Below are 25,755 nucleotides of genomic sequence, written 5' to 3' on the forward strand. Positions count from 1 at the left end.
AAGCTTTTCAAAACCCGGACAAAGAGCCGGGTTTTGAAAAGCCATCCGGGACATGTCCTGAAAAGGAGGACAACGTCCGGGGAAATCCAGACTTCTGGTAATCCTATGTAGCCGAGCCACCAGCTGCCTAGGGAGGTTGGCAGTAGCGAGAACAAAAGCAGAAACCGGAAGTCAGCTGCCACTGCAAGATCACTGAATTTGGAAAAACAAGTCAGCAAAAGCCCCGGCTCTTGAAGGCTAAGATTTTATTCTCTACAATAAATTAATACATCATATAAAAGGGTCCGCAGTCTCACATACTTTTTATTTGCATAACTTGGGAGGCTCAGGTTAACAAAAAGGCCTTGTGTACATAACCTCCCACCCCCCAACCCACCAGGTGGAGGAAAGGAGTAAAGTCCTGCGAGAAAAAATGTTTCATTTCTTTGTCTCCCTTGTGTTCATGGAGCGTAAGCTGGCGGCCCTCCAGACCTTGACACAAAGTCTGACGTCGCTCGGCAGCTGGAATGCATTTTTCTTTCCAACCTACTCATTTCATTTGGTGATAAATTGTAACACTGGTATCCCTGGAGTGCTTCACTGCAGAAAAATGGAGCGAAGCTCAGTATTCCATCTCAAATGTAGAGGAACTCTTTGAAAAGATGTCAGCTTTGGGAAAAAAAAAAATACCCCTGGAACAATCCCCCTCCCCCCAAAAAACACAAAATAAAACACACACACATAAACAGCAAAAAAAAAGGTCTATTCTCCTGGCTGTTCTCCACTGAAGGGTCAGATTCCACAAATAAAATTCATATATTTTCTGCCAACTTTCACGGCTGGAAGAGAGTTTGGGAGAGGGACCTGCCACTAAGTTTTCTGAAAGTTCAGCTGTGCCAGTGTTGTTATGACTTCAGATACAGGCAAATCAGCAAAAAAGGTTCCCTGAAAATCCATTCCCCCCCCCTTCCCCACAAATGCTCTGCTTATTGGCTAGGAAGCCAAGCCAGCTGGCCTGTTTTAAGCGTGCCTGCAGTCCTGGGGGGGGGGGGGGTCGTCTTTCCAGCACAGGACCAAGAGCCTCGCTTTGAAGTGTTCCAGCACAGCTCAGGCAGGGCCAGTGCGTCAGCAACAGCCAGGCGGGTGTCGGGGATCCATCACAAGATTACGCACTCCAGTTTAAGTCTATGGGAACCGGGAGCCCGGTCTCCTCGCCACTTGGTTTTCTTCTTTTTCTTCTGGCTCTTCTCTGGCACTTGTTGCCTGTGGAGGGTGTGAAAAAGACAAGAAACCATCAGAACTTGTACTGGTGGCATGGTGCTCACCGTCTTGCTCCTGTCCCCTGACCCTCCAGAACTTGTGCACTGTCTTCAAACCCCCCCTCCTCCTCAATTCGACCCATGCACTGCCCATCGACAATCGTGAATGTGAAGTGGGAGAGGGAAGGACTTCTGTTCCTTTCTGATCAATTGACTCTGCCCAGATCCTGCCTTGTCCCGATGGGTGTCAGGTCAAAAGCGCGCCGGGACAAAGGCGCGCCAGACAATTGAGCGCAGCATGGAGGTGCGCGCCGCACTAATTTACTGTTTTTTAGGGCTCTGACGGGGGGGGGGGGCGTGGGGGGGGGAACCCTCCCACTTTACTTAATATACATCGCGCCGCGTTGTGGGGGGTTGTAACCCCCCACATTTTACTGAAAACTTCACTTTTTCCCTGTTTTTAGGGAAAAAGTTAAGTTTACAGTAAAATGTGGAGGGTTACAACCCCCCAAGCCCCCCATAACGCCGGCGCGATGTCTATTAAGTAAACTGGGGGGGCTCCCCAACAAAAACCCCCGTTGGATCCCCTAAAAACTGTAATTTAGTGCGGCACGTGCCTCCGCGCTGCGCTCAATTGTCTGGGCGCACCTTTGTCTTTCGCGCCGTTGTCTATGAACCGTCCCGATGTCCACCTCAGCGATCCAGCCTGCCCAGCATAGCTGTAAAGATGATAATTAAATGGAGCAGAAGACCTGCTGCAGGGTCCCATCCCACATAGAAGCTTTGGGAGGGAGAGGAGGAGTGGGTGCCACAAAACAGACGCAGTGCTTTATTCCATGATCAGTTTTACTGCTATGCTGTGCTGGATGGATCACTAAACAGGATTGCTACAATGGACACATTCAGACTATGGCAGGGGTGTCAAAGTCCCTCCTCGAGGGCCGCAATCCAGTTGGGTTTTCCCCAATGAATATGCATGAGATCTATTAGCATACAATGAAAGCAGTGCATGCAAATAGGTCTCATGCATATTCATTGGGGAAATCCTGAAAACCCGACTGGATTGCGGCACTCGAGGACCAACTTTCACCCTCTTGGTCTAAAGAAACCTGATAGCCCTTGGATCAGGGATGTCAAATGTCGGGCCTTGAGGGCCGCAATCCAGTCGGGTTTTCAGGATTTCCCCAATGAATATGCATGAGATCTATTAGCATACAATGAAAGCAGTGCATGCAAATAGATGTCACGCATATTCATTGGGGAAACCCTGAAAACCCGACTGGATTGCGGCCCTCGAGGACCAACTTTCACCCTCTTGGTCTAAAGAAACCTGATAGCCCTTGGATCAGGGATGTCAAATGTTGGGCCTTGAGGGCCGCAATCCAGTCGGGTTTTCAGGATTTCCCCAATGAATATGCATGAGATCTATTAGCATACAATGAAAGCAGTGCATGCAAATAGATGTCACGCATATTCATTGGGGAAACCCTGAAAACCCGACTGGATTGCGGCCCTTGTCAAGTCCCTCCTCAAGGGCCGCAAAGGGACTTGACACCCCTGGACTATGGTATAGAGGGGAGGTAAAGTAGGGTTACCATATTTTTCTCCGGACACATGACCCCGCCCCATTCTGCCTGGAACTCATTGCCAGAGCATGTGGTAAGAGTATTTAGTGTAAATGGATATTTTTTAAAAAGTTTGAAATTTTTCCTGGAGGAAAAGTCCATAGTCTGCTTTTGAGATAGACATGGAGGAAGACAGTGCTTGCCCTGGGATTGGTAGCATGTAAATATTGCTACTATTTGGGTTTCTTCCAGGAACTTGTGACCTGGATTAGTCACTGTTGGAAACAGGATACTGGGCTAGATTAGGGTTGCCAGATTTTCCAATCGGAAAATCCGGACTCCTAGACCCATCCCCAGTTCTGCCTATCCCTGCCCTGTAACTCCCTAATCCCGCCCCCAGTCCCACCCCCCGCTGTCAGGCAGGGAGGCTGTCATCGTGTGGCGTCCGTGTACGCGCAGACATTTTCCCCGCCCGTTGCAATTTGAGGCGGCTTTTCAAAACCCAGACCAAGTGCCAGGTTTTGAAAAGCCGTCCGGATTCCCGGACATGTCCTCAAAAGACGGAGAAGTCTGGAGAAATCCAGATGTCTGGTAACACTGGGCTCGATGGAGCACTGGTCTGACCCAGTATGGCTATCCTATCCTTTTGTAGATCTGGAATGGAAGAGTCACCAGGACAGGGTGCTTTGAGCACTTTTGTCAACAAGAATGCTATGCTGAAGTGTTTGCTTGGCTTGAGTCCACTGAAACCTGACAGTTCATTGGGCCTGCTTCAGATGGTAGCGTGCCGTCAGAGCCACATGCATTGGGGAGGTAATGAGAAGCATATGAACCAAGCTGCTGTCTCTTCTCACTCCCACCTCAGCTACATTGCCTCTTTTCACGGGGAGATAGACTGTAGCCCGAGTTGCATGCTAGAGAATTCTAGTAAATGTCAAAATGAGGCTTGGGTAATTGAAGACAAACTCTCGCATCTGGATGGTGGCTCAGATTGATTCATTTGCCTTTTTCTTAGTCAGTCAACAAGATAGGAAAACATATCTTAGTGACCTCCTTCCCCCCCCCCACCCCCCCACCATTTGAAGCATCTTCCAAAATAGTATGCAAGCATTTTTTTCCATGTAGAGGGGATAAGGATGAGGGAGAGTGTGGTACAGTGGTTAAAGCCACACACAGCCTCAGCCCCCTGAGGTTGGGGGTTCAACCCATGCTGCTCCTTGTGATCCTGGGCAAGTCACTTAATCCCATTGCCTCAGGTATATTAGATAGATTGTGAGCCCCCCAGGACAGACAGGGAAAAATGCTTGAGCACATGAATAAATTCATGTAAACCTTTCTGAGCTCCCCTGGGAAAACAGAATAGAAAATGGAATAAATAATAAGTGTGAAAGTTTCAGCCTCTGATAAGCAGAGCTGATATTGTGACATCATAATGCCTTATTCCACCAATGCCTAAGAGCCAACCTCATCAGTGATGTCACAATGGCTTCATTGTCCTATACTTGGCTCTCTTACTATAATTTGATTTCTAGGGTGTCGCAGTAGTTAAAGCTACAGCCTCAGCCCCCTGAGATTTAGAGTTCAAACCCACACTGCTCCTTGTGACCCTGGCAAGTCACTTAATCCCACCATTGTCCCAGGTACATTAGACAAATTGTGAGCCTGAAAGGGAAACCAAACAAAAACTGCAGACAATGTACACAATGCAGGCAAGAGTTTATTGTACCAAAGTTAAAATGCAGTAATATAAAAACCTTTTTATCAACCAAGAGACCCAACACGGTCCGTATTTCGGACAACACGCCTTCGTCAGGGGTCCATGGTAAATAAGGTATGAAATGTACCGCAAAAAATGAAGATAACAACAAATGCCTGTGTGCTGAATATGCCGAAAACGCTGCGAAAAACGATTTCCCCCCATTGTCCCAGGTACATTAGATAAATTGTGAGCCTGCCAGGACAGACAGGGAAAAATTCTTGAGTAGATTCATGTAAACTGTTCTGAGGCTCCCCCTTGGAGAACGGTATAGAAAATTGAATAAACGAATTGGTAAGAGAGACCAGTGGTGTAGTGAGGGTGGGGAAGGAGAGGCGCCGGCGCTCCGGGTGGTCTGCCCCTCCCGCTCTGCGAGAGAATGTAGCTTGGGAATCTCATTGTTACACTTCCAACAGCAGCATGGGCACATTTGACAATCATATTGGTGCGATTGCTGGGGCTTTGCTGAATCCTGGTACTGTATGCAATACTGTGCTACACCATAATTTAGTTACTTCTCCCCCTCCCCCCACCCCGCTGTAGGAGGTTTCTACCATGGCCTGGAGCGCCAAACTTATATTTCCCTCTCTCAGTGGTAAAAACAGAACCTTTAAGAGATTATTCTAATTTGTATTTTATCTGTATCCCATGTATTAGCTCACCTTGTTGTGAACCGCCTAGGACAGGAGTGTCCAACGTTTTGGCTTCCCTAGGCCGCATTGGCTGAAAAAAATGTTTCTGGGGCTGCACAAGCGCTGCAGCAAGACAGAGGAGGGAGCCGGCAAGACGGTAAACACCCGGGGGCAGCAGAGGAAAACACTGCATCGCCCTCGACCGGGGCCGCAGGTTGGACACCCCTGGCCTAGAACTTTTTCGGTATGGCGGTATATAAGAATAAAATGATTATTATTATTTAGTTATTCTTTTCCTTTTAAATTAACCGAATTCTGGAATGCTTTACCGCTTACATTAAGAAGCTTAGGTTCTTTTGCTTTATTCCGGAAAGTTCTGAGTTTGCTAAACATTTTGGAAATTAACTATTTCAGTCTACTCTTCCTTGTCAAATTTATGTATTATGTTTTACATTATTGTTAACCGAGTCGAGCTCCTCTTGGTCGACGACTCGGTCTATAAAATTAAGTTTTAGTTTACTTTAGTTTAATTCCAATGAGCATCGGAGCACTTAAGAGTTCTGGGCCGCGGTAGAAACCTCTACCACCGTTTAGTAAAAGAGGGCCTTGATGATTGACCTTCAGCAATTCAAAACTAACCTACGGCTCCATAAAACATCCGACATCCAGGCAATAAAACAAAACCACACACAGAACCCCCCCCCCCCCCATACAAGGAGGAGTTATGCCCCCAAATAATCCAAATCTAAAGACCTCTTAGTCCAAAACTCTGGGCCTACATCCATACCTTAGTTTATCTCTCCTGTAATCTGAATAGCCCAGCTCTAGTTAAAGTCTCCAAATGTTAGACCTTTCCGAAATTAGAGCAGAAACAAAGACCTGCTGCCTGGTACCTGCCAGTTCTCCAGATGCCAGAGAATGCACTGCTACCAGCGTCTGCTGAGAAGATCTACTTTTTATAGACTTCGTCAGATCCGATCGATATCTAAATTTTTATGTTCAAAATCATTGAATATCTTAATTCATTCACTTGTAATGTCTAAATTAGACTACTGTAATGTTCTATTTACAGGCTTGTCACAGAAAGAAATTAAACGATTACAAATAATCTAGAACTCCGCAATTAAATTAATCTATAAGGCTAAAAAATTCGATCATGTCACACCCCTGCTTAAGAAAGCCCACTGGCTCCCAGTAGCACATAGAATAGTATTTAAACAATGTTTACTCATTTTTAAAGCTTTAGAACACAAAACTCCTGCCTTTATATTTAGACTTTTAATACCCTATACTTCCTCTAGATCTCTTAGATCTCAAGATCAGCAACTTTTAGCTATTCCCTCACTAAAAGTTATTAACACAAGGCGTAACACTATCTTTTCCATAACAGCCCCTCAATCTTGGAACAATCTTCCATTATACCTAAGACAGGAAAAAAACTTAACAAAATTTAAGTCAGAACTTAAAAGTTTTCTATATATTGACGCCTTTAATAACTGATTTTTCTTTTTTCCTCTCCGCATCCATAATTTAAAAGGTCAATTGTCTTTGTCCCCCTTCCTATTGTTTTTCCCCTGAATTTAATTAAATATTTTAAATTTGAATTAGTGATTGTATTATCGAATGTAACCATTAAATATTTTTCCTTTTGTTTCACTATAACCTATTTAAATTACCTTTAAATGTAATGTTAGTTGTGTTATTTGTATTTTAGATAATTGTATGTTTAATTTAATAATTGCAAGTGTGTCACCAACTATTTTATTTGTACATCGCCTTGAATTTTGAATTGGCGATAAATCAAAAATACCTAATAAACTTGGAAACTTGGCCTAACATGATCAAATGGCTGGCGTGTGAAGACATTTAAAGATATCAGACACTTTAAGATTAGTCTAAAGTACATTATGGAGCTTTTCCTATATCTTTTAATGTGTCCTGGAAAAGAGGGTAGATTGGTATCAACTTTTGGGCTTCTTTCAGACTCGTTTAATTGCCGAGTGCGACACTAGATTTTCATTGTCATTATTAATGATAATGGCTGCTATCTTGGATTACTGCATGTACAGCGACAGCGTTTCATGTGCAGGGGCACGATTAACCAATAGGCCAAGTAGGCACGTGCCTAGGGCCCGAAATGGTCAGGGGGGGCCCGATGAAGGAGGGCATCAACATTGTTTTTTTCCAAACGGCGATGGGCCCCTCCAGCATCGATCGGCAACGCGGGCCCCCCTCCGATCGGCAACGCGGGCCCCCCCCCCCCATCGACGGAAAGTAAGACAAGCAAGCAACGCGAGTAAGAAAAGCAACGGGAACTGTAATTGTGCAAGCGGTGCTGCTTGCCCAAAGCTTCCCTCTGACGCAGCTTCCTGTTTCCGCCTGGGCGCATGGTGGGGTGGGGCGGGGCAGGGGGCCCAGTGTACTTGTGTGCCTAGGGGCCCTCGACGAATTAATCCTGCCCTGTTCATGTGCCTGCTAGCGCTATAGAAATAATAAATTGTTGATTAATTGCAAACTATTTAATACTTTGTATATTGATGATTTATTGAAAGCCACTTTAATTAATTTGCATTAAGCGGTATTATCAAGTGAATAAATCAGGCCAAATCTTGAGGTGTTAGGGCACTTCAGAAGACTCATTATAAGTGTCTCTAAATAAAAATTGGCAACTTGAGATTATTAACGCATGTTGTGAAGATGAAATCTAGTCTAACTGTCCTTAGGCTTGCTAACAGAGAAACATTTGAACCCTCAGAATTTGTTGCATTCAGAATCTTATATAAACTGAGGAGCTAAAAAACCAAGTTGGCACCAGTCCAGAAGCTTTCAATTTCCTTTACCATTAGGAACCCTGAGGAAGATATTTACAAGATGATAAAGGGGATGGAACTCCTCTCGTATGAGGAAACACTAAAAAGGTTAGGGCTCTTCAGCTTGGAAAATAGATGGCTGAGGGGAGATAGGATTGAAGTCTACAAAATCCTGAGTGGAGTAGAACGGGTACAAGTGGATCGATTTTTCACTCTGTCAAAAATGACAAAGACTAGGGGACACTGAATGAAACTGCAGGGAAATACTAAGCTCTGGAACACATTGCCAGAGGTTGTGGTCAATGCAAATAGCATAGCTGGTTTTAAGAAAGGTTTGGACAAATTCCTGGAGGAAAAGTCCATAGTCTGTTAAGACATGGGGGAAGCCTCTGCATAGAATGTTGCTACTATTGAGTTGTAGCCAGGTACTGGTGACCTGGATTGGCCACCGTGAGAACGGGCTACTGGGCTTGATGGACCAGAAAGGCTGTTCTTATGTTCTTTAAGTTGGCATCAGTCCAGAAGCAAACATGTTAACGTGTCCAATCTCAGATCAGATCTCCTTCTAGGACCAAGTCTGGGGAGAAAAGGAGAGTAACCGACGGAGCTAATGCCTAATTTTTACACTTTTGAGCACTGAAGCTGAAGTGAAGAAAAAAATTTCTAGGGTTGAAATAAATATTAGAGATGGACCAAACAAACTCTGAGCAACTATGCCCTAGAGAAGCTGGTACCAGGCACACAGTGCATCATTGTAGCAGACTTCATAATAGGCATTTCATGCCAATGCAAACACCATAACCAGTTTGCACCATTCTAATACTGACCCCTTTTGTAACAGAATTTGTGGGAATTATAATAGTCCGTGCCATGCTCTTGCAATCATTAGTCCAGGAGTCTAACAGCAGTGGCAGAAACTGACACAGCCTTGTCTTGTTAGTGCTTTTCACACGTTTTCTGCCAGAAAGCAAGAGATTTTGGCTTCAGCTACTGGGAGCCAAAGGTTTCCAATCCCCCAGCACACACGCTCTGAAGGCAATTAATTTATGAAGTTTGGGTTATCAAACAGTAAAGCAAAAAGCAAATTTTTACAGTTTTAGGTTTAAAGTACATAAGAATAACCTTACTGGATCAGACCAAACCCCAAATGGTAGCAACATCCAGGGCAAGCAGTGGCTTCCCCCACGTCTGTCTTGTTCCTTTCTGTTGTCTTATTTAATACTAGCTGATGCCCCGGCGTTGCACGGGTATTTAATTATAGCAATAACACTGTAAATGGATTTAAATAAAGATACTTTATAGTGGTGAATGAAATAATTTTGTTACAGCTTTATAAAAAGTAAAATATTCAAAGTATAATGTGAAATATTTGACAAAATGAATACAATTCAACTAACACAAAAATTGATTATAAACAACATTTTTAGTTTCACCTCCAGGAGCAAGAACATATACATTCTTGGGTGAACCCACCCTTCCCACGTGTGCAGGTGGGCCGCGAGACCCCCAGAACATATCACCCCAGGTAGTGAGGGATCTGCATACCAAGTTTAGTTCAAATCGGGCAAGCCGTTTTTGCGTTGGCAGCTGTTTTACATTTTTTCCATTGACATGAATGGGTGAAATCTGATTTTATGTTTGTAGCTCCGCCCACATGTGCAGGTGGGCCGCGAGACCCCCAGAACATATCACCCCAGGTAGTGAGGGATCGGCATACCAAGTTTCGTTCAAATCGGTCAAGCCGTTTTTGCGTGATCGCGGCACATACATACATACATCCGATTTTATATATATAGATCATTGTTTTATTGGGATTATGTTCTGTTGGATGACCTTACTGTAGCAGATTGCAACAGTATACAGTGTTCCCCCGGTCATTCGCGGTCGGCGGTTTACGGTCCCGGTATTTTCTGACTGCGAACCGCCGACCAGGAGAGGACAGCCGGAAAGGCAGGAGACAGCAGCCGGAGCGCCGGCGAGTGAAGGAAATCACCCGCTGTACGATTTCCTTCACTCGCCGGCGCTCCGGCTGCTCTCTCCTGCCTCTCCCACTGCCCTCTCCAATCTCCCCCACGAAATACCGTATTCGTGGGTTTTCAAGATTCGCAGGGGTTCCTGGAACAGAACCCCCGCGAATATCGGGGGAGTACTGTACATGAAATCAGTTGGAGGGTGGAAACCCAAGGGAATGGTACAATTTAGAGAGTGAAGAACTTATGTATCCCGACTGTATTATTTCTTTTTTTTTAATTTTTTTAAGTTCAATAATTTTTATTAAGTATTTTAAAGGATACAAGAATCATTTAAAGTACATAGAAACAAAATAAAGCTTTCTGTATATAAAATATATAAATCTATGTTTAACTGTATAGGAGCAAAGGCTCCAGTTATTAAAAATGTATGTATATATATATATATATAACCTATTATATATCTACTCTTTGCTTTTCAATTCTCCTGGAAATGTCCAGACTAACAATTGTAACATGATACATTCTTGATTCTATGTACTGTAACGCTCCTGGAAATGTCCAGTCTTCTAACTTGTAATCCACTTGGAACCGCAAGGCACAAGCGGAATAGAAATCACTAATGTAATGTAATGTGCATGAAAGAAGAGCAGGACTTGGGTGTGATGATCTTAAGGTGGCCAAACAGGTTGAAAAGGTGACGGCGAAAGCTAGAAGGATGCTAGGGTGCATAGCAAGAGGTATGGCCAGTAGGAAAAAGAGGTATTGATGCCCCTATATAAGACTCCGGTGAGACCTCATTTAGAATATTGTGTACAATTCTGGAGGCCGCACCTTCAAAAAGATATAAAAAGGATGGAGTCGGTCCAGAGGCTACGGTGGCCTGCTAGGATCGCTACTGCTGACCAGTGATCCTCTGCAGGCCACGTGAACCCACAGATGATGCGGCGATTATACCAGTGGGCCAGCTTTAAGGGAAAATTGAAATTGTCTGGCGGGACAAATTGTAGTACCCTGTGGGCCAGAGTTTGACATGTCTGCTCTAGAATGAGGCGACATAGGCTCAGGAGTAATTTGAGAAAATACGTTTTTACAGAAAGGGTAGTAGATGCGTGAAACAGTCTCTTGGAAGAGGTGGGAGAAGTCCATTTTATGGACTTTCGCAACAAAGCTCAAATTTCTGACCAACTGACTTTCCCGCCAAAATTCAAATTGGTGGACTGCCCTGTTCTCAATCAGGTCAGTGAACCCACTATTTACAAAGTCACACTGCAGACTTCAGAGCTTACCCCGAAGAAAGCCACAGCATGGTGTCTAAAATATCGTTTTCATCCTCACAAAGAAGCTGAAGGTGCAGCGAGTCCCCGAAACCTGCAACAGGGGCTCCCCCCCTCCCTCAGAGCATAAACAGGAATGGCAAGCATTTGTCCTGCGCACAAATGTCACCGCGCCAGTTAAGGTACCGAGACTGAATTTATTTACAACTCACCTGATCACTCTAACCAGGTCATGAAATGCTCGCTCGACGTTCAGAGGCGGGTCCTTGGCGCTAGTTTCTATGTACGGAATCTGAAAAACAAGAGAAAGAGACAGGGTGAAATACTGAGCCCCGCAGCCTGATGTATGTGTGGGAAGGTCTTTAAATCTTTTCTAATTCAACTTGACCAAGTACTCTGCAGTATTTGAAGGACAGGTGGCAAGTGGTGTGCCACATACTGATGGGACTAGGGACCTGGTGACAATAAACTGTATCGCTCCGGCCTCTTTGTAGTCAGACATATGGAGGACGCTGTGGTCTGGTCTGTGACCTTTGGCTGAGGAATCAGGGGTGTCAAAATCGTTCCTTGGGGGCTGCGATCCAGTTGGGTTTTCAGGATTTCCCCAGTGAATATGCATGAGATCTATTTGCATGCACTGCTTTCATTGTATGCTAATAGATCTCATGCATATTCATAGGGGAAATCCTGAAAACCCAGCTGGATGCAACAGCTGGGTGCCTGACAGCCATGGGCGTAACTAGTAGAGAGCAGTGGGGGAGGGGGGGGAGCAGGAGGGAGCATGGTATGGCGTGAGGGGGGCAGTGCTCCCCCATCAAGACAGTGCCTCCCCATCACTGACTCAGCCTGATAAGTCCAGCTAGAAGAACATCTCCCCAACCTCAGAGACCAGAAGAACAAATTTGGTAGTGCCACCCATCCTCCAACCAGAACTAAGATCCATCTCTTACACAAGGATTGGCTCTTAAGTCAAGTCTTTAGGCGCCATTTGGCAGGTCTAATTTTCGGACATCCCGCATGACATATTTGCACATAACAAAGGCACTGCATGCAGATCTATCTGATGCATATTCAATGTGGATATCTTGGCAACCGGAAGTGGCGTGGTGAGGGGGGAGGGGCAGTCCGCCCCGGGCACCATGTTGGCTTCCCTTCCCCCATATCTGTAGTTCACCGCCACGAGCAAGAAGTTCAATGTGCTCCTCGCAACTGCATCATCTCTCCCGCCGACATCACGTCTGGATGCCTCGCGTAGGAAGCGACGTCAGCGGGAAAACCGACTGCGTCGCGAGGAACACCTTGATGTTCTTGTTGCTCATGGGGGTGAACAAGTAGAGGTACGGGGAAGGGCAGGGGGCGCATGTGTGGCAAGGGGGAATCGGGGAAGAAGCGGGAGGCATAGACGAAGGCAGGGTGAGGCGCTTCGCACCCTCACTACGCCACTGGCAACCAGACTGCACATATGTCGAGTTGCAGAGCCCCAGACCTTCATTGATGAGGTCTACACGCTGCCTCCTTGTGGAGAGTTTACCGTGCAAAGTGGTTTACAGTCATTCGCACGAGGGACTTCGGCGCGCCGACATTGCAGCGAAGACAAATCGGCGGCAGACCCCAGCGCGCCGCCTAAAAAGTTACTTTTACAGAGCTCTGACGCGGGGTGTGAGTGGGGAACCCCCCCAGTTTACTTCATACTCTTCGCGCTGCTGTTGGGGGAGGGGATTGGGGGGTTGGAACCCTCCATTATAGAGTAAACTTAACTTTTTTCCGATTTTTTAGGAAAAAGTTAAGTTTTCTGTATAATGTGCGGGGGGGGGGGGGTTGCACCCCCTACACCCCCCCAACGGCAGCGCAAAGAGTGTGAAGTAAAGCGGGGGAGGGGTTCCCCCACACACACCTCCTGTCGGAGCTCTTTAAAAGTAACTTTTTAGGTGGCGCGCTGGGGTCTTGTGCTGAATTGTCTGCGCTGCAATGTCGGTGTGTCGAAGTCTCGCGCGCTTTTGTCCCGTCACCGTGCAAAGTAGCTCCAGCGCCACTGCCTGAGCCGATCGGGCCAGACTAGGGAAAACTAGAATGGCAAAAGCCGGGTATGCGCTTGTCACTTTCAAGAGACAGAAGTGACTTTCTTCGCTTTGGTTCGAGTCTTTTTCCCATCCAAACAGCACAAAACGAAATGTCCGTTTTCGTGACAACATAAAGCGAGACAACTTCAGCTAAAGAGAATGACCACGCACACCCCTAACAGGAACAGGAGCAAAAAAAAGAAACAAACAAACGTACACTGTGTTTGTCGGCCATTTCCGTTCCTTGCTCGCTTGTGATTTTCCGCAGATGTACAAGGTCCACTTTGTTGGCTACCAAGATCATTGGAAAGGACTCTCTGAAACCAAAGAACAAGACGGGGGTCAGACACAAAAAACAAGGTGCAAAAGGTTTAGTCAATAGATTAATGTATGAAAAAGACTAAATAATTAATAAATATATGAAAAATACGTGTTTGTAAAATCCGGTTATTAGCAGGGAAACATACAGGCCATGTATACCAGAAACAAAACTGACAGCACATAAACCAAAAATTGAAACGGAGAAAAAATAAACCTCAATTGAGGGGATTATGAGTTGGAAGCCTTTGGTGAAAATCTCTTTTTTCCAGATGAGTGTATTTTTCTCCAAGAGTTTTTGCACTAATTGAATTAAGCTGTAGCCCTTGCTAACTAATTGAGTTAAGTTTGGGATTCGGGCCTGTATTGCTATACACTGACGCTTATACACAAAAAAGATTTTGAAAAAAAGTGACTAAAACATGATTTTGTATGTATGAAAACGAATGAAACAGTGACTCTCATATATATGTTCACGGAGTTTTTTTATAAACCCGTGATGATGAGTGGAGGGCTGGGTACTTGTGTAGTCCCAACCTCCCTCAATTGAGGTTTATTTTTTCTCCGTTTCAATTTTTGGTTTATGTGCTGTCAGTTTTGTTTCTGGTATACATGGCCTGTATGTTTCCCTGCTAATAACCGGATTTTACAAACACGTATTTTTCATATATTTATTAATTATTTGGACGTTTTGACCTTAACAAACTGCTAGTTGAAAAAGACTAAAGCCAGAAACATGGAAAAGATTAAGGTACTTATTTTAGAAGTAGTACAGTACTCCCCCGAAATTTGCAGGGGTTCCGTTCCAAGACCCCCACCCCCACACAAATTTTGAAAAACCGTAAATGCGATTTTTAGGCAAGAGAGGGCAGCTGGAGCGCCGACGGGTGAAGGAAATCCCTCGCGGTCTGCTCCGACCGCCTCTTCCTGTAGTAAAGTTGGGCTACACCAGGAGCTGCTTTGACCGCGAATGACTGGGCCCACTATTCGCGAACCACGAAGTCGCGGGGGAACACTGCATTTGGGCTTTTAGATATCTACTTGTAACTAAGTATTTTGAAACTATTACCTAACTGACCCCCCCTCCTCCCCGAATGCTCCGCAGTGCTCCTGACGCTCAGAGGAACTCTATGAGCACTGGAAGCAGCATGGAGCATTCAGTGCGGATCCCTGTGCTAATAACCACTATCGCGGTTTAGTAAAAAGGGGTGTGTGTGTGTATTAATAGTTATACAGTGGAACCTCGGTTTGCGAGTAACCCGGTTTGCAAGTCGAGCAAAACACTCAGCAAACTTTTGCCTTGCAAACCGAGCATGTTCCGATATACGAGCACCTCCCCCCCCCGCTCTAACCGGCATCGCACCCCCCGAACCGTTATCGCAACCCCCCCCCGCAAATGCCCTCCCTCCGCAAGAACCGCATCGCACCCCCCGTGCTGAAAGCGGCATCCGCCCGCCCTTCCTCTCAAACACGCTCCTTACCCCTTCTGCTGGTTGCGAGAGTTGAAAGCAAGCTCCCACCTCTTGCCTGGGCCGGGCCTTGAGCATCTGCGTAGGCTCAAGGCCTTCTGGCTCTCGTTCTCTCGAGATGCTCAAGGCCCGGCCCAGGCAAGAGGCGGGAGCTTGCTTTCAACTCTCGCAACCAGCAGAAGGGGTAAGGAGCGTGTTTGAAAGGAAGGGTGGGCGGATGCCGCTTTCAGCACGGGAGTGCGATGCAGTTCTCGCGGGGGGGGGGGGGGTTGCGATGCTGGTTTGGGGGTGCGATGCCGGTGAGAGCGGGGGGGGGGGGGGGGGGGTGATGGAGCAACGCTGGTAGCCTCCGGTGAGGGGGGGGAGTTTGTGGAATGAATCAAAGTGAGTTTCCATTCATTTCTATGGGGAAACTTGCTTTGATATACGAGTAACTTGATTTACGAGCATGCTTCTGGAACGAATTATGCTTGTAAACCAAGGTTCCACTGTACTGATCTACCTGAACTAGCAACCCTATTGAATGTCCATGTCGATCTATCCATTGTAGGGTTACCAGACATCTGGGAAAACCTGGACACATCAAGTTTCAAGTTTATTCATATTATTTGATTGAACGCTTTACCAAAATACAAAGCGTTGTACAAAAGATAAAAATATGATTTTAGAAAAATCACATATACATAATTCGTTACCAGACCTACTTGGGTATTTGCTTTTTAAAGCCACGGGAAACAGTAGGAAAGAGGGGAGGAAATACAATTTTAAAGAAAAAGTACATAAAAGGGAAGTACATAAGGAAGGTAGGAAGAAGAAGAGGATTGCTGGCGGAGAAGGGGTCGAATAAGAGAACTTTTAAAAATCTTAATTTAAAAGGACTGTCTGGGCTCCCAGACAGACTTTTCAAAACCCCACAGCTTGTCTGGGTTTTGGAAAGCCTCGACAAGCTCTAGCTGCATCTGGAGGGCCTCCGAGCACGGATGACATCAAACACATCCGCGCATGCTCCAGGCCTTCCAGACGCAGCCAGAGCTCATCAGGGGGAGAGAGTGGGGGTGGGGCTGGAGGCGGAACGGAGCGGGGCCATGTGTACGGGGTTTTCCCCAACTAAAATATGGCAACCCTAATTCACTAACTTCCTGGGTAACTGAACCAAACTCTTGCATTGTAATCTGACCATGAACTGAATAGGTAAAGGCGGAATAGAAATGCCTAAATCCTGATTTCAGAAAGCTGAGATATGCACAGCTAAAACTGAAAAGTGCGCAACTGACGAGGAAAGGGTTATCAGACGTCTGGATTTACCTGGACATGTCGTCTTTTTAGAGGACTGTCCAGGCGTCCGGATGGCTTTTCAAAACCCAGCATTTTGTCCGTCGAGATCGGAGCCCAAGTCTGGAGTGCATCCGCGCATGAGACGCGATGATGTCACACGTATGAATGCAAGCGTGCGACGTCATCTGTTTGAACAGGGCAGGCCTAAAAATATACCCATGTATTCTACAATTCAGAAGAAGATTGCATGTCTGTGTCCTAAAAGACTGACATTGGTATTTGCACCAGCTACCGTGTTTCCCTGAAAATATGACCTACTCCAAAATTAAGCCCTAGCATGATTAATATTAACCCTACCCCCCAAAATAAGCCCTAGTCGCCGGCAGCAGCGCTTTCCCACCCCCCGCTGACCCATTTCTCCCTCCCATCCAAACCGCGAGACAGGAATACCTTATAACAAACCGGCAGCGTCATCACTCGGCAGCAATCGACACAGGCTGCTTCGCGGTCTTCTATCTCCTGGGCGTTCCTCTGCTGATGATGTCATCAGCAACGCGGGAGAGGAAGGCCGCGGCAGAGATAGAAGACCGTGAAGCAGCCTGTCGCCGAGTGCTGACACTGCCGGTTTCTTATAAGGTATTCCTGTCTCATGGTTCAGAAGGGAGGGAGAGACGGGGTCAGCGGGCGGAGGGGGGGGGGGAGGAGTGCGGCGGTGGTGGTGGTATAGAAAAATGCTACACGGGGGGATGGGAGGAAGGGAGAATTAGAAGCTGCAAGGGTTCTGCTGCACAAGGGATGGGAGGGAGGGCTAGAAAAATACTACACAACATGATGGGTGAGAGGGGAGGAAAGATGCTGCACATACTAAAGCAACTTATAGAAAGAGATATTTAAACAAAAAAGTACTCATTTTATAATATAACTTAAAGCTGGGTAAAATAAATGATGTTTGAATACTATTCTTGAAAAACTCACACGTGTATGCCAAGATTCCCCTATCCAGAGGGAATATATTTTGATCAGTGTTAGTTTTTAAGGTATATCTCAATATTTCAGTAGATGCAATATTTTATCATTTTTAATTCTAGCTGGACTGAGGTGGGGGGAGTGGGGAAGAAATAATGGGTCTAAAAACAGAGAAGAGGGAGGGAACAGAAAGGGAGATAAGTTTTACACAAGGGATGGTGTAGAGGGGGGGATAGAAATACTGGATAAGGAGGGTAGTTGGGAAGAGAAAGGGAAAGATGGTGGACCCTGGGGTGGTGGGGAAGAAGGGAGAGATGCTGGATGAAAGGGTAGTTGAGAAAAGGAGAGATGGTGGATCTGGGGATGGTGGGGGTCCATCGCTGCAACTGCAGGGATGGAAACAAAAAAAAAAAAAAGGAAAGATGCCAGACCTCCGGGGGAGGGAAGGGAAATGGAAGGGGAGGACTGAGATAGAAGATGAATGGTTATCATGGAAAAAAAAACCAACAACAAATGGACAGGAGACCCTGGCAAGCGAGTTATCAGAAGACATTTGTTGCAGAGCCTGGGACCAACATGATTTGAAAAATGACAAGACAACAAAAGGTAGAAAAAATAATTTTATTTTCTGTTTTGGGATTACAATGTGTCAGATTTGAAACTTGTATCCTGCCAGAGCTGGTATTAGACCGCGAGTGTGAGCTAGGATTTACCAGAGAGAGTATTTTGTTTACACCACAGCGCCAGTGTGGTGAGGAGAAGGCAAAGGGGGTGAAGAGGCTATAAAATAAACCCATCAGGATGTTTGAAAAAAACACCCAATCGGGCAGGAAAATCGAATCGAATCGAAAAACCAATTCAATAAGCTGAATCAAATCAAATCAAATTTTTTTCCCCTGAATCGAGCAGCACTAATTTATACCCTTATAAAACATTTTGAAAAACAATTAGCAAGAAACACTCAAATTCTTTTTTCGTGCCGTCTACATTAGATAATTATAGTGCATAGTATGTTAATGAGTTTAATAATTTACCCCCTTATAAAACCTGCCTGAGTTTACCATTGCTGCTCTCTTAGCAGGATCTAAGCCAATACATTTTTTGTGCAAAAACAACAAAAAAAAATACCCACATTGAGGGAGATCTCTAGCATTAGTTGCACAGTGTGCTGTGTTCTTCGCATTAGGAAATTCCATTAATGTGTCTCAGTTCCAGCAGGAAATACCTCTCTCTAAAGCAGCAGCCTAATAAAACTAGTTTGGAATAATTCAGTTGGCTGCTGAACAAACCAACCTCTTCAACCCCCATCCCTACTTTTTTATTCACATTTTAATTTCAAAAATGATTATGAGTGGAGTGGAGGAGTGGCCTAGGGTTTAGAGCAGCTGCCTTGGCACCCTAAGGTTGTGAGTTCAAGTCCCACTTGTGACTCTGGGACCTTTCTGAAATATGCAAACTGCTTTGATTGTGTAAACCAGACAGAAAAAGCAGTATAGCAAGTCCTTTACCCTTTACAATCAAGCTATTGTGACATCATTGACGTGGTTGACTCTTATTGGTGGAATGATGCATTATGACATCACAATCTCAGCTCTGTTTACCAGAGACTGAAAGTCTTCATACTAAGGGGGGAAGTTAGCAACAGTGGAGGTGTGGCCTAGTGGTTAGAGCAGCTGCCTTAGCACCCTAAGGTTGGGAGTTCAATTCCCACTTGTGACTCTGGGCAAGTCGCTTAACACTTCGCTGCCCCAGGTACAAAATAAATAGCCACACATAAAAAACAGTATATAAAGCCCCAACCCTTTATTCTGTTAAAGGGTCAACAGCTTCTCCTTTAGCTCAGTTACACTGAGCAATGAATTAGGTGGAGGGCACAGTCCTGCCCAATTCTCAGATCCTTATGCAGGTGCTATGCTGAATCCCAATAAAATGCAAGTACAGGAAGAGAGGTCAATACCAGGAAAGGCAGCAGCTAATATTCTGAGCTGTGCTTCTTCTGCCTGAATAGCCTGGCATTACATCAGTCTCCTTTTTTGGTTTTCGTACTGGAATGCACTTCTCAGTGACACATCCTATGGGAGAAGCTGAGTAATCTCTCTAAAATCCAAAAATCAAGCCAAATCCATTTATAAATATATATTTTTTTTGCTATGTGCCCTCATGGTTACACAGCAAACATTGACATATGTCACTCAAATCTAACAGAGGCATTATATTCATATAAGATTCAGACCGGCCTTCCCCTCCCCCTCCATATTCTGTCATTCCAGAAATTTCCTGGCGGAAAAGTCCATAGTCTGTTATTGAGAAAGACATGGGGGGAAGCCACTGCTTGCCCTGGATCGGTAGCATGGAATGTTGCTACTCTTTGGGGTTCTAGAATCTTATTACTCTCTGGGATTCCGGAATCTTGCTATTCTTTGAGATTCTGTATGGAATGTTGCTACTCTTTGGGGTTCTAGAATCTTGTTACTCTCTGGGATTCCGGAATCTTGCTATTCTTTGAGATTCTGTATGGAATGTTGCTACTCTTTGGGGTTCTAGAATCTTGTTACTCTCTGGGATTCCGGAATCTTGCTATTCTTTGAGATTCTGTATGGAATGTTGCTACTCTTTGGGGTTCTAGAATCTTATTACTCTCTGGGATTCCAGAATCTTGCTATTCTTTGAGATTCTGTATGGAATGTTGCTACTCTTTGGGGTTCTAGAATCTTATTACTCTCTGGGATTCCAGAATCTTGCTATTCTTTGAGATTCTGTATGGAATGTTGCTACTCTTTGGGATTCTAGAATCTTGTCACTCTTTGGGATTCCGGAATCTTGCTGTTCTTTAAGATTCTGTGTGAAAAGTTGCTACTCTTTGGGATTCCGGAATCTTGCTATTCTTTGAGATTCTGTATGGAATGTTGCTACTCTTTGGGATTCTAGAATCTTGTTACTTTCTGGGATTCCGGAATCTTGCTATTCTTTGAGATTCTGTATGGAATGTTGCTACTCTTTGGAATTCTAGAATCTTGTTACTCTCTGGGATTCCGGAATCTTGCTATTCTTTGAGATTCTGTATGGAATGTTGCTACTCTTTGGGATTCTAGAATCTTGTTACTCTCTGGGATTCCGGAATCTTGTTATTCTTTGAGATTCTGTATGGAATGTTGCTACTCTTTGGGGTTCTAGAATCTTATTACTCTCTGGGATTCCAGAATATTGCTATTCTTTGAGATTCTGTATGGAATGTTGCTACTCTTTGGGATTCTAGAATCTTGTTACTCTCTGGGATTCCGGAATCTTGTTATTCTTTGAGATTCTGTATGGAATGTTGCTACTCTTTGGGGTTCTAGAATCTTATTACTCTCTGGGATTCCGGAATCTTGCTATTCTTTGAGATTCTGTATGGAATGTTGCTACTCTTTGCAATTCTAGAATCTTGTTACTCTCTGGGATTCCGGAATCTTGCTATTCTTTGAGATTCTGTATGGAATGTTGCTACTCTTTGGGATTCTAGAATCTTGTTACTCTCTGGGATTCCGGAATCTTGTTATTCTTTGAGATTCTGTATGGAATGTTGCTACTCTTTGGGATTCTAGAATCTTGTTACTCTCTGGGATTCCAGAATCTTGCTATTCTTTGAGATTCTGTATGGAATGTTGCTACTCTTTGAGTTTTGGCCAGGTGCTAGTGACCTGGATTAGCCACTGTGAGAATGGGCTACTGGGCTTGATGGACCATTGATCCGACCCAGCAAGGCTATTCTTTTGTTCTTATGCAGCAAATGCACCAAAGCCCATAGGAACCGAATGGGCTTCAGTACGTTTGCCACGGGAGAATCGGTACTGTGCCTTTGTAAAAGGAGCCCAAAGATATTTTGACTCCTGAGGCAGGCAGCTTTCTAGCAAAACATGGCTCTGTGTCGTGCCATATTTCAATCTTATTGAATAAACTTGGTTTGATATTGGAAGTCCAATGTCTAGATCCCACTTTTCTGTTTGATCCCCAATAAAACGGGACCAGCTCAAGCTATTTGTATTTTTCTAACTTCATTGTAAGACTTGTAAAAGAAAAAAAAGTCCAGAAACTTTTCTTTTGCTCTGTATAATCATTTCCTGATGCGTTCCATGTACCGTTTAAAGAATAATGAAATGGAGACAGGGGGCAAGCTGGCACTTCAGTACGTAACAGCCTCAATCCTTCCATTGTTGGGGATGTCGGAGAAAGAGAACACACTAGTAAACATGATAATTGTTAGGTACAAGTGAAGTTAAAAAAACAGCTTAAGATTTTGGAAACAAAGAACTGTGGCTGCCTGCTGAGGGAAAAATATTTTTGGAGCAACACATTTGTAAAGCAGACTTTGCATCTTGTTCCCAACTTCTCCTGGATAACACTCCTAGGCAGACTATGGGCCTGTTTTACAAAGCCGTGCGGTAATGACCTCGAAGCCCACAGAGATTTAAAGGGCTTCGGGGCTGTTGCCACGCAGCAGCCGTTAGCGCAGCATTGTAAAACAGGCCCTATGATTTTCAGACTTTCATAAATAAGTCTGAGAGAGAAAGAAATCAATGAGCACAACTTTCCCCCCCCAAAAAAAAACCAAAAACAAACCCCTCCCACAAAACAAAACTATTAGCCAGTGTGAGGATGATATATGATAAATTCCAGATTCACAGATAAATTAAAATTTCATAAATCTAAGCAGTGGCAATGAACAGAAGGGTTACCAGATTTTCTGTTTGGAAAATCGGGTCCCCCTAGGCCCGCCCCTCAGGCCCGCCCATCCCTGTTCTAGCCCAACCCCCTGCTCTCATCAGGCAGGAGGACATCCATGCATGTGCGGATGTGATGACATCACGTGTGCACGTGGCATCAACACATGCACGGATGCCCTCCTGCCCGCTGGCGATTTGATAGAAGCTCTTCAAAATCCGGACAAAGTGCCGGGTTTTGAAAAGCCGTTTGGACCCCTGGCCATGTCCTCAAAAGGAGGACATTTCCGGGGAAATCCTGGTGTCTAGTAACCCTAAGTCCAACGGTCCCTTGGTGCCAAGCACTTTATAACCCCGCCACAGAGATTCCTTCTCCCTGGGAAGCTGTGAAGGGAACCCCAGTCCTCCAGCGAAGATCCAGCTGCTGGATATACGTCGGTACCCACCTGTCTTTCACCCTAAGGATGAGCTGGTGGAACCTGTCCACGTGTTCGAAGCTGGCTTTATCTGTGACAGAATACACGATAAGGAACCCATCCCCTGTTCTCATGTACTGCTCACGCATTGCGCTGAATTCTTCCTGTCCAGCAGTGTCGAGAACTGGTTAAGAAGAGAACAAAACAAAAAAACATTTTAGATTGGTTTTTTTTTTTTTACAGAATTAACCTAACACAAAAACTCACAGTCCAAACAATAACCAACCAATAAATTCTTAGAATAAATGTGAATGCAATCCCAACACGTTCTCCTCAGAAAATACATATGTAGTTCTTTTCAACTGAATATATCTAAGATCTACGCGATATAGCAAGTTTTAATATATTATAAACTAGCTAAATGCAGCGAAGCCCAAATCTCCAACTGAGTCCCTGAAAGCAGTTTACACACAAAACCCGGGGAGCTGGATGTTTTATCCTAGAGCAGGGGTGTCAAAGTCCCTCCTCGAGGGCCGCAATCCAGTCGGGTTTTCAAGATTTCCCCAATGAATATGCATGAGATCTATTTGCATGCACTGTAACATTGTAACATAGTAGATGACAGCAGATAAAGACCCAAATGGTCAACCCAGTCTGCCCAACCTGATTCAATTTAAATTTTTTTTTTTTTTCTTCTTAGCTATTTCTGGGCAAGAATCCAAAGCTCTACCCAGTACTGTGCATGGGTTCCTACTGCCGAAATCTCCGTTAAAACCTACTCCAGCCCATCTACACTCTCCCAGCCATTGAAGCCCTCCCCAGCCCATCCTCCACCAAACGGCCATATACAGACACAGACCATGCAAGTCTGCCCAGTAACTGGCCTAGTTCAATATTTCATATTATTTTCTGATTCTAGATCCTCTGTGTTCATCCCACGCTTCTTTGAACTCCGTCACCGTTTTCCTCTCCACCACCTCTCTCGGGAGCGCATTCCAGGCATCCACCACCCTCTCCGTAAAGTAGAATTTCCTAACATTGCCTTTGAATCTACCACCTCTCAACCTCAAATTATGTCCCCTGGTTTTTACCATTTTCCTTTCTGTATGCTAATAGATCTCAAGCATATTGATTGGGGAAATCCCTGAAAACCCGAATGGATTGCGGCCCTCGAGGAGGGACTTTGACACCCCTGGCCTAGAGGGAGACTTCTTCAGTTTTGGCAGAACTGAATCATCATTCAGATAAGTGATCCATTTTATAGACCTAAACTTACATATCTATATTAGACTTCTATTTGCAGTGTCAGAACTTTCCAAAAGGAAATTAAAAAACCTTGTAATTTAAGAGGAGATGTCAGGATGTTCTAAAAGTGTACCGAATAGAACAGAAGTTAACAAATGTAATGTAACCTATATCAAAACCCCAAAACCATAATAATACTACAAGCAGCAAGGCTATGCACCAAGTAAATTTCACAAACGAAAGAAAAAGCCTCAGATAACAGGAGAGGTGAACCCACACATCACAGGCGGAAAAAAACTTTCGGAAATGTGAAAACAACGAGATGAAAAGAACAAGTGTTTAAACCCACTATTAAAGTCCACCCCTTTTCCCCTTTTGTAGTGTATGTCATGTTCGTTGAGGATTGTTTGCATGTTTGTTCCCCCTGAAAGTTGTAAAGTGAACATGATTTGAAATTAAATGTTAACAAAAAAACAGGTAATACTGGGCATATATTATGGTTTGTTGTACACTAGTGTTTTACCAACACAGCCATAGGACCTAAACTAAACTAAACCTTAAGTTTGTATACCGCATCATCTCCATAAAGATAGAGCTCGGCACGGTTTACAAGTAATTCAATAAATGAGGGAAGGACATAATAAGAAATTAGAGGTTAAGAAGAGGATAGCTAGCTTTATATTTTAAATAGATAGCTTTACGTTTTGGAGAAAAGCCAGGTTTTCAGATGTATTCAGAATAATTTGGAAGGAACTTAGATTCCGCAGCGGGGCAGGGAGGTTATTCCAAAGCTCAGTGAATTTGAAGAAAAGGGATTTCCCTAATTTACCTGCTTACATGATGCCTTTTAATGAGAAAGAGAAAGAGAAAGAGAAAAAAAGAGAAGAGAGAGAGAAAAAAAGAGAAGAAGATAGAAAGAAAAAAGAAAGAAAGGGAGAGAGAGAGAAAAAAAGAGAGGAAGAGAGAGAGAGAGAGAAAAGAGAGAGAGGAAGAGAGACAGAGAGAAAAAAAGGAGAGAGAGAGAGGAATAGAGAGAGAAAAAAAGAAAGGAAGAGAGAGAAAAAAGAGAGAGAGAGTGAGATAGAGAAAAAAAGGAGAGAGGAAGAGAGAGAGAAAAAAGGAGAGAGAGTAAAAAGGAGAGAGAAGAAGAAAGAGAGAGAGACAAAAAAAGAGAGAGGAAGAGAAACTAAACTAAACTAAACCTTAAGTTTGTATACCACATCCTCTCCATAAAGACAGAGCTCGGAACGTTTTACAGGTAATTCAATAAATGAGGGAAGGACTTAATAAGAAATTAGAGGTTATGAAGAGGATAGCTAGCTTTACATTTTAAATAGATAGCTTTATGTTTTGGAGAAAATCCAGGTTTTCAGATGCTTTCGGAATAATTGGAATGAGCCTAGGTTCATCAGCGGGGCAGGGAGGTTATTCCAAAGCTCAGTGAATTTGAAGAAAAGGGATTTCCCTAATTTACCTGCACACATGACGCCTTTTAACGAGAGGAAAGATAGTTTGAGTATGTGGGCGGATCTGGTAGTGTCAGGTCTCGAAGAATTCCAGGATAGTGGAATTAGGGGAGGAAGAATGCCATGTAGGATCTTGAAAATTAGGCAGGTCCATTTAAAGTGAATCCTAGAAATCATCGGAAGCCAGTGAAGTTTTGACAGAAGCGGGAAAACATGGTCGAATTTGCTTTTTGCGAAGATCAACCTAGCCGCAGTGTTCTGGATCCGCTGAAGTCTTTGAAGATTTTTCTTGGTTAGACTTAGATAGATGGAATTACAGTAGTCCAGTCTGGAAAGAATGATTGATTGTACAAGGACAGCAAAATGTTGTTGGCGGAAGCAGGATCTCACTTTCCTCAACATGTGAAGACTGAAAAAACATTTTTTTTTTTTACCAGAGTTGAGATGATCATTAAAGGAAAGTGTAGAGTCAATAATGATGCCCAAAACATTGCTTGAGAATTCAATCTGCAGTGAGGGACCAGAAGGTTGTGGAATGAGCGTGGGTAACTGATCTAATTTTGGGCCAGGCCAGAGTAGTTTTGTTATGGAC

At 44.4% G+C, this 25,755-nt stretch overlaps 1 protein-coding gene across 2 annotated transcripts in view; it reads right to left on the bottom strand.

Annotated features, from left to right (window-relative positions):
* Positions 1-228: 228 nt before the first annotated feature.
* The window catches only part of MRAS (muscle RAS oncogene homolog), an 85,253-nt gene continuing 59,726 nt past the window's right edge, over positions 229-25,755 (bottom strand). For both annotated transcript variants that reach the window (XM_033945949.1, XM_033945950.1), the window contains 4 exons: positions 22,483-22,636; positions 13,526-13,625; positions 11,461-11,540; positions 229-1,242 (listed from right to left, as the gene is read on the bottom strand). In XM_033945949.1, the coding sequence (XP_033801840.1) occupies positions 1,137-1,242; positions 11,461-11,540; positions 13,526-13,625; positions 22,483-22,636 (440 nt within the window). In that variant the 3' untranslated portion in view covers positions 229-1,136. The remainder of the gene's footprint in view (positions 1,243-11,460; positions 11,541-13,525; positions 13,626-22,482; positions 22,637-25,755) is intronic.

Source organism: Geotrypetes seraphini, chromosome 5, assembly GCF_902459505.1.
Source record: "Geotrypetes seraphini chromosome 5, aGeoSer1.1, whole genome shotgun sequence".
In the NCBI taxonomy this organism is placed as follows: Eukaryota; Metazoa; Chordata; class Amphibia; order Gymnophiona; family Dermophiidae; genus Geotrypetes; species Geotrypetes seraphini.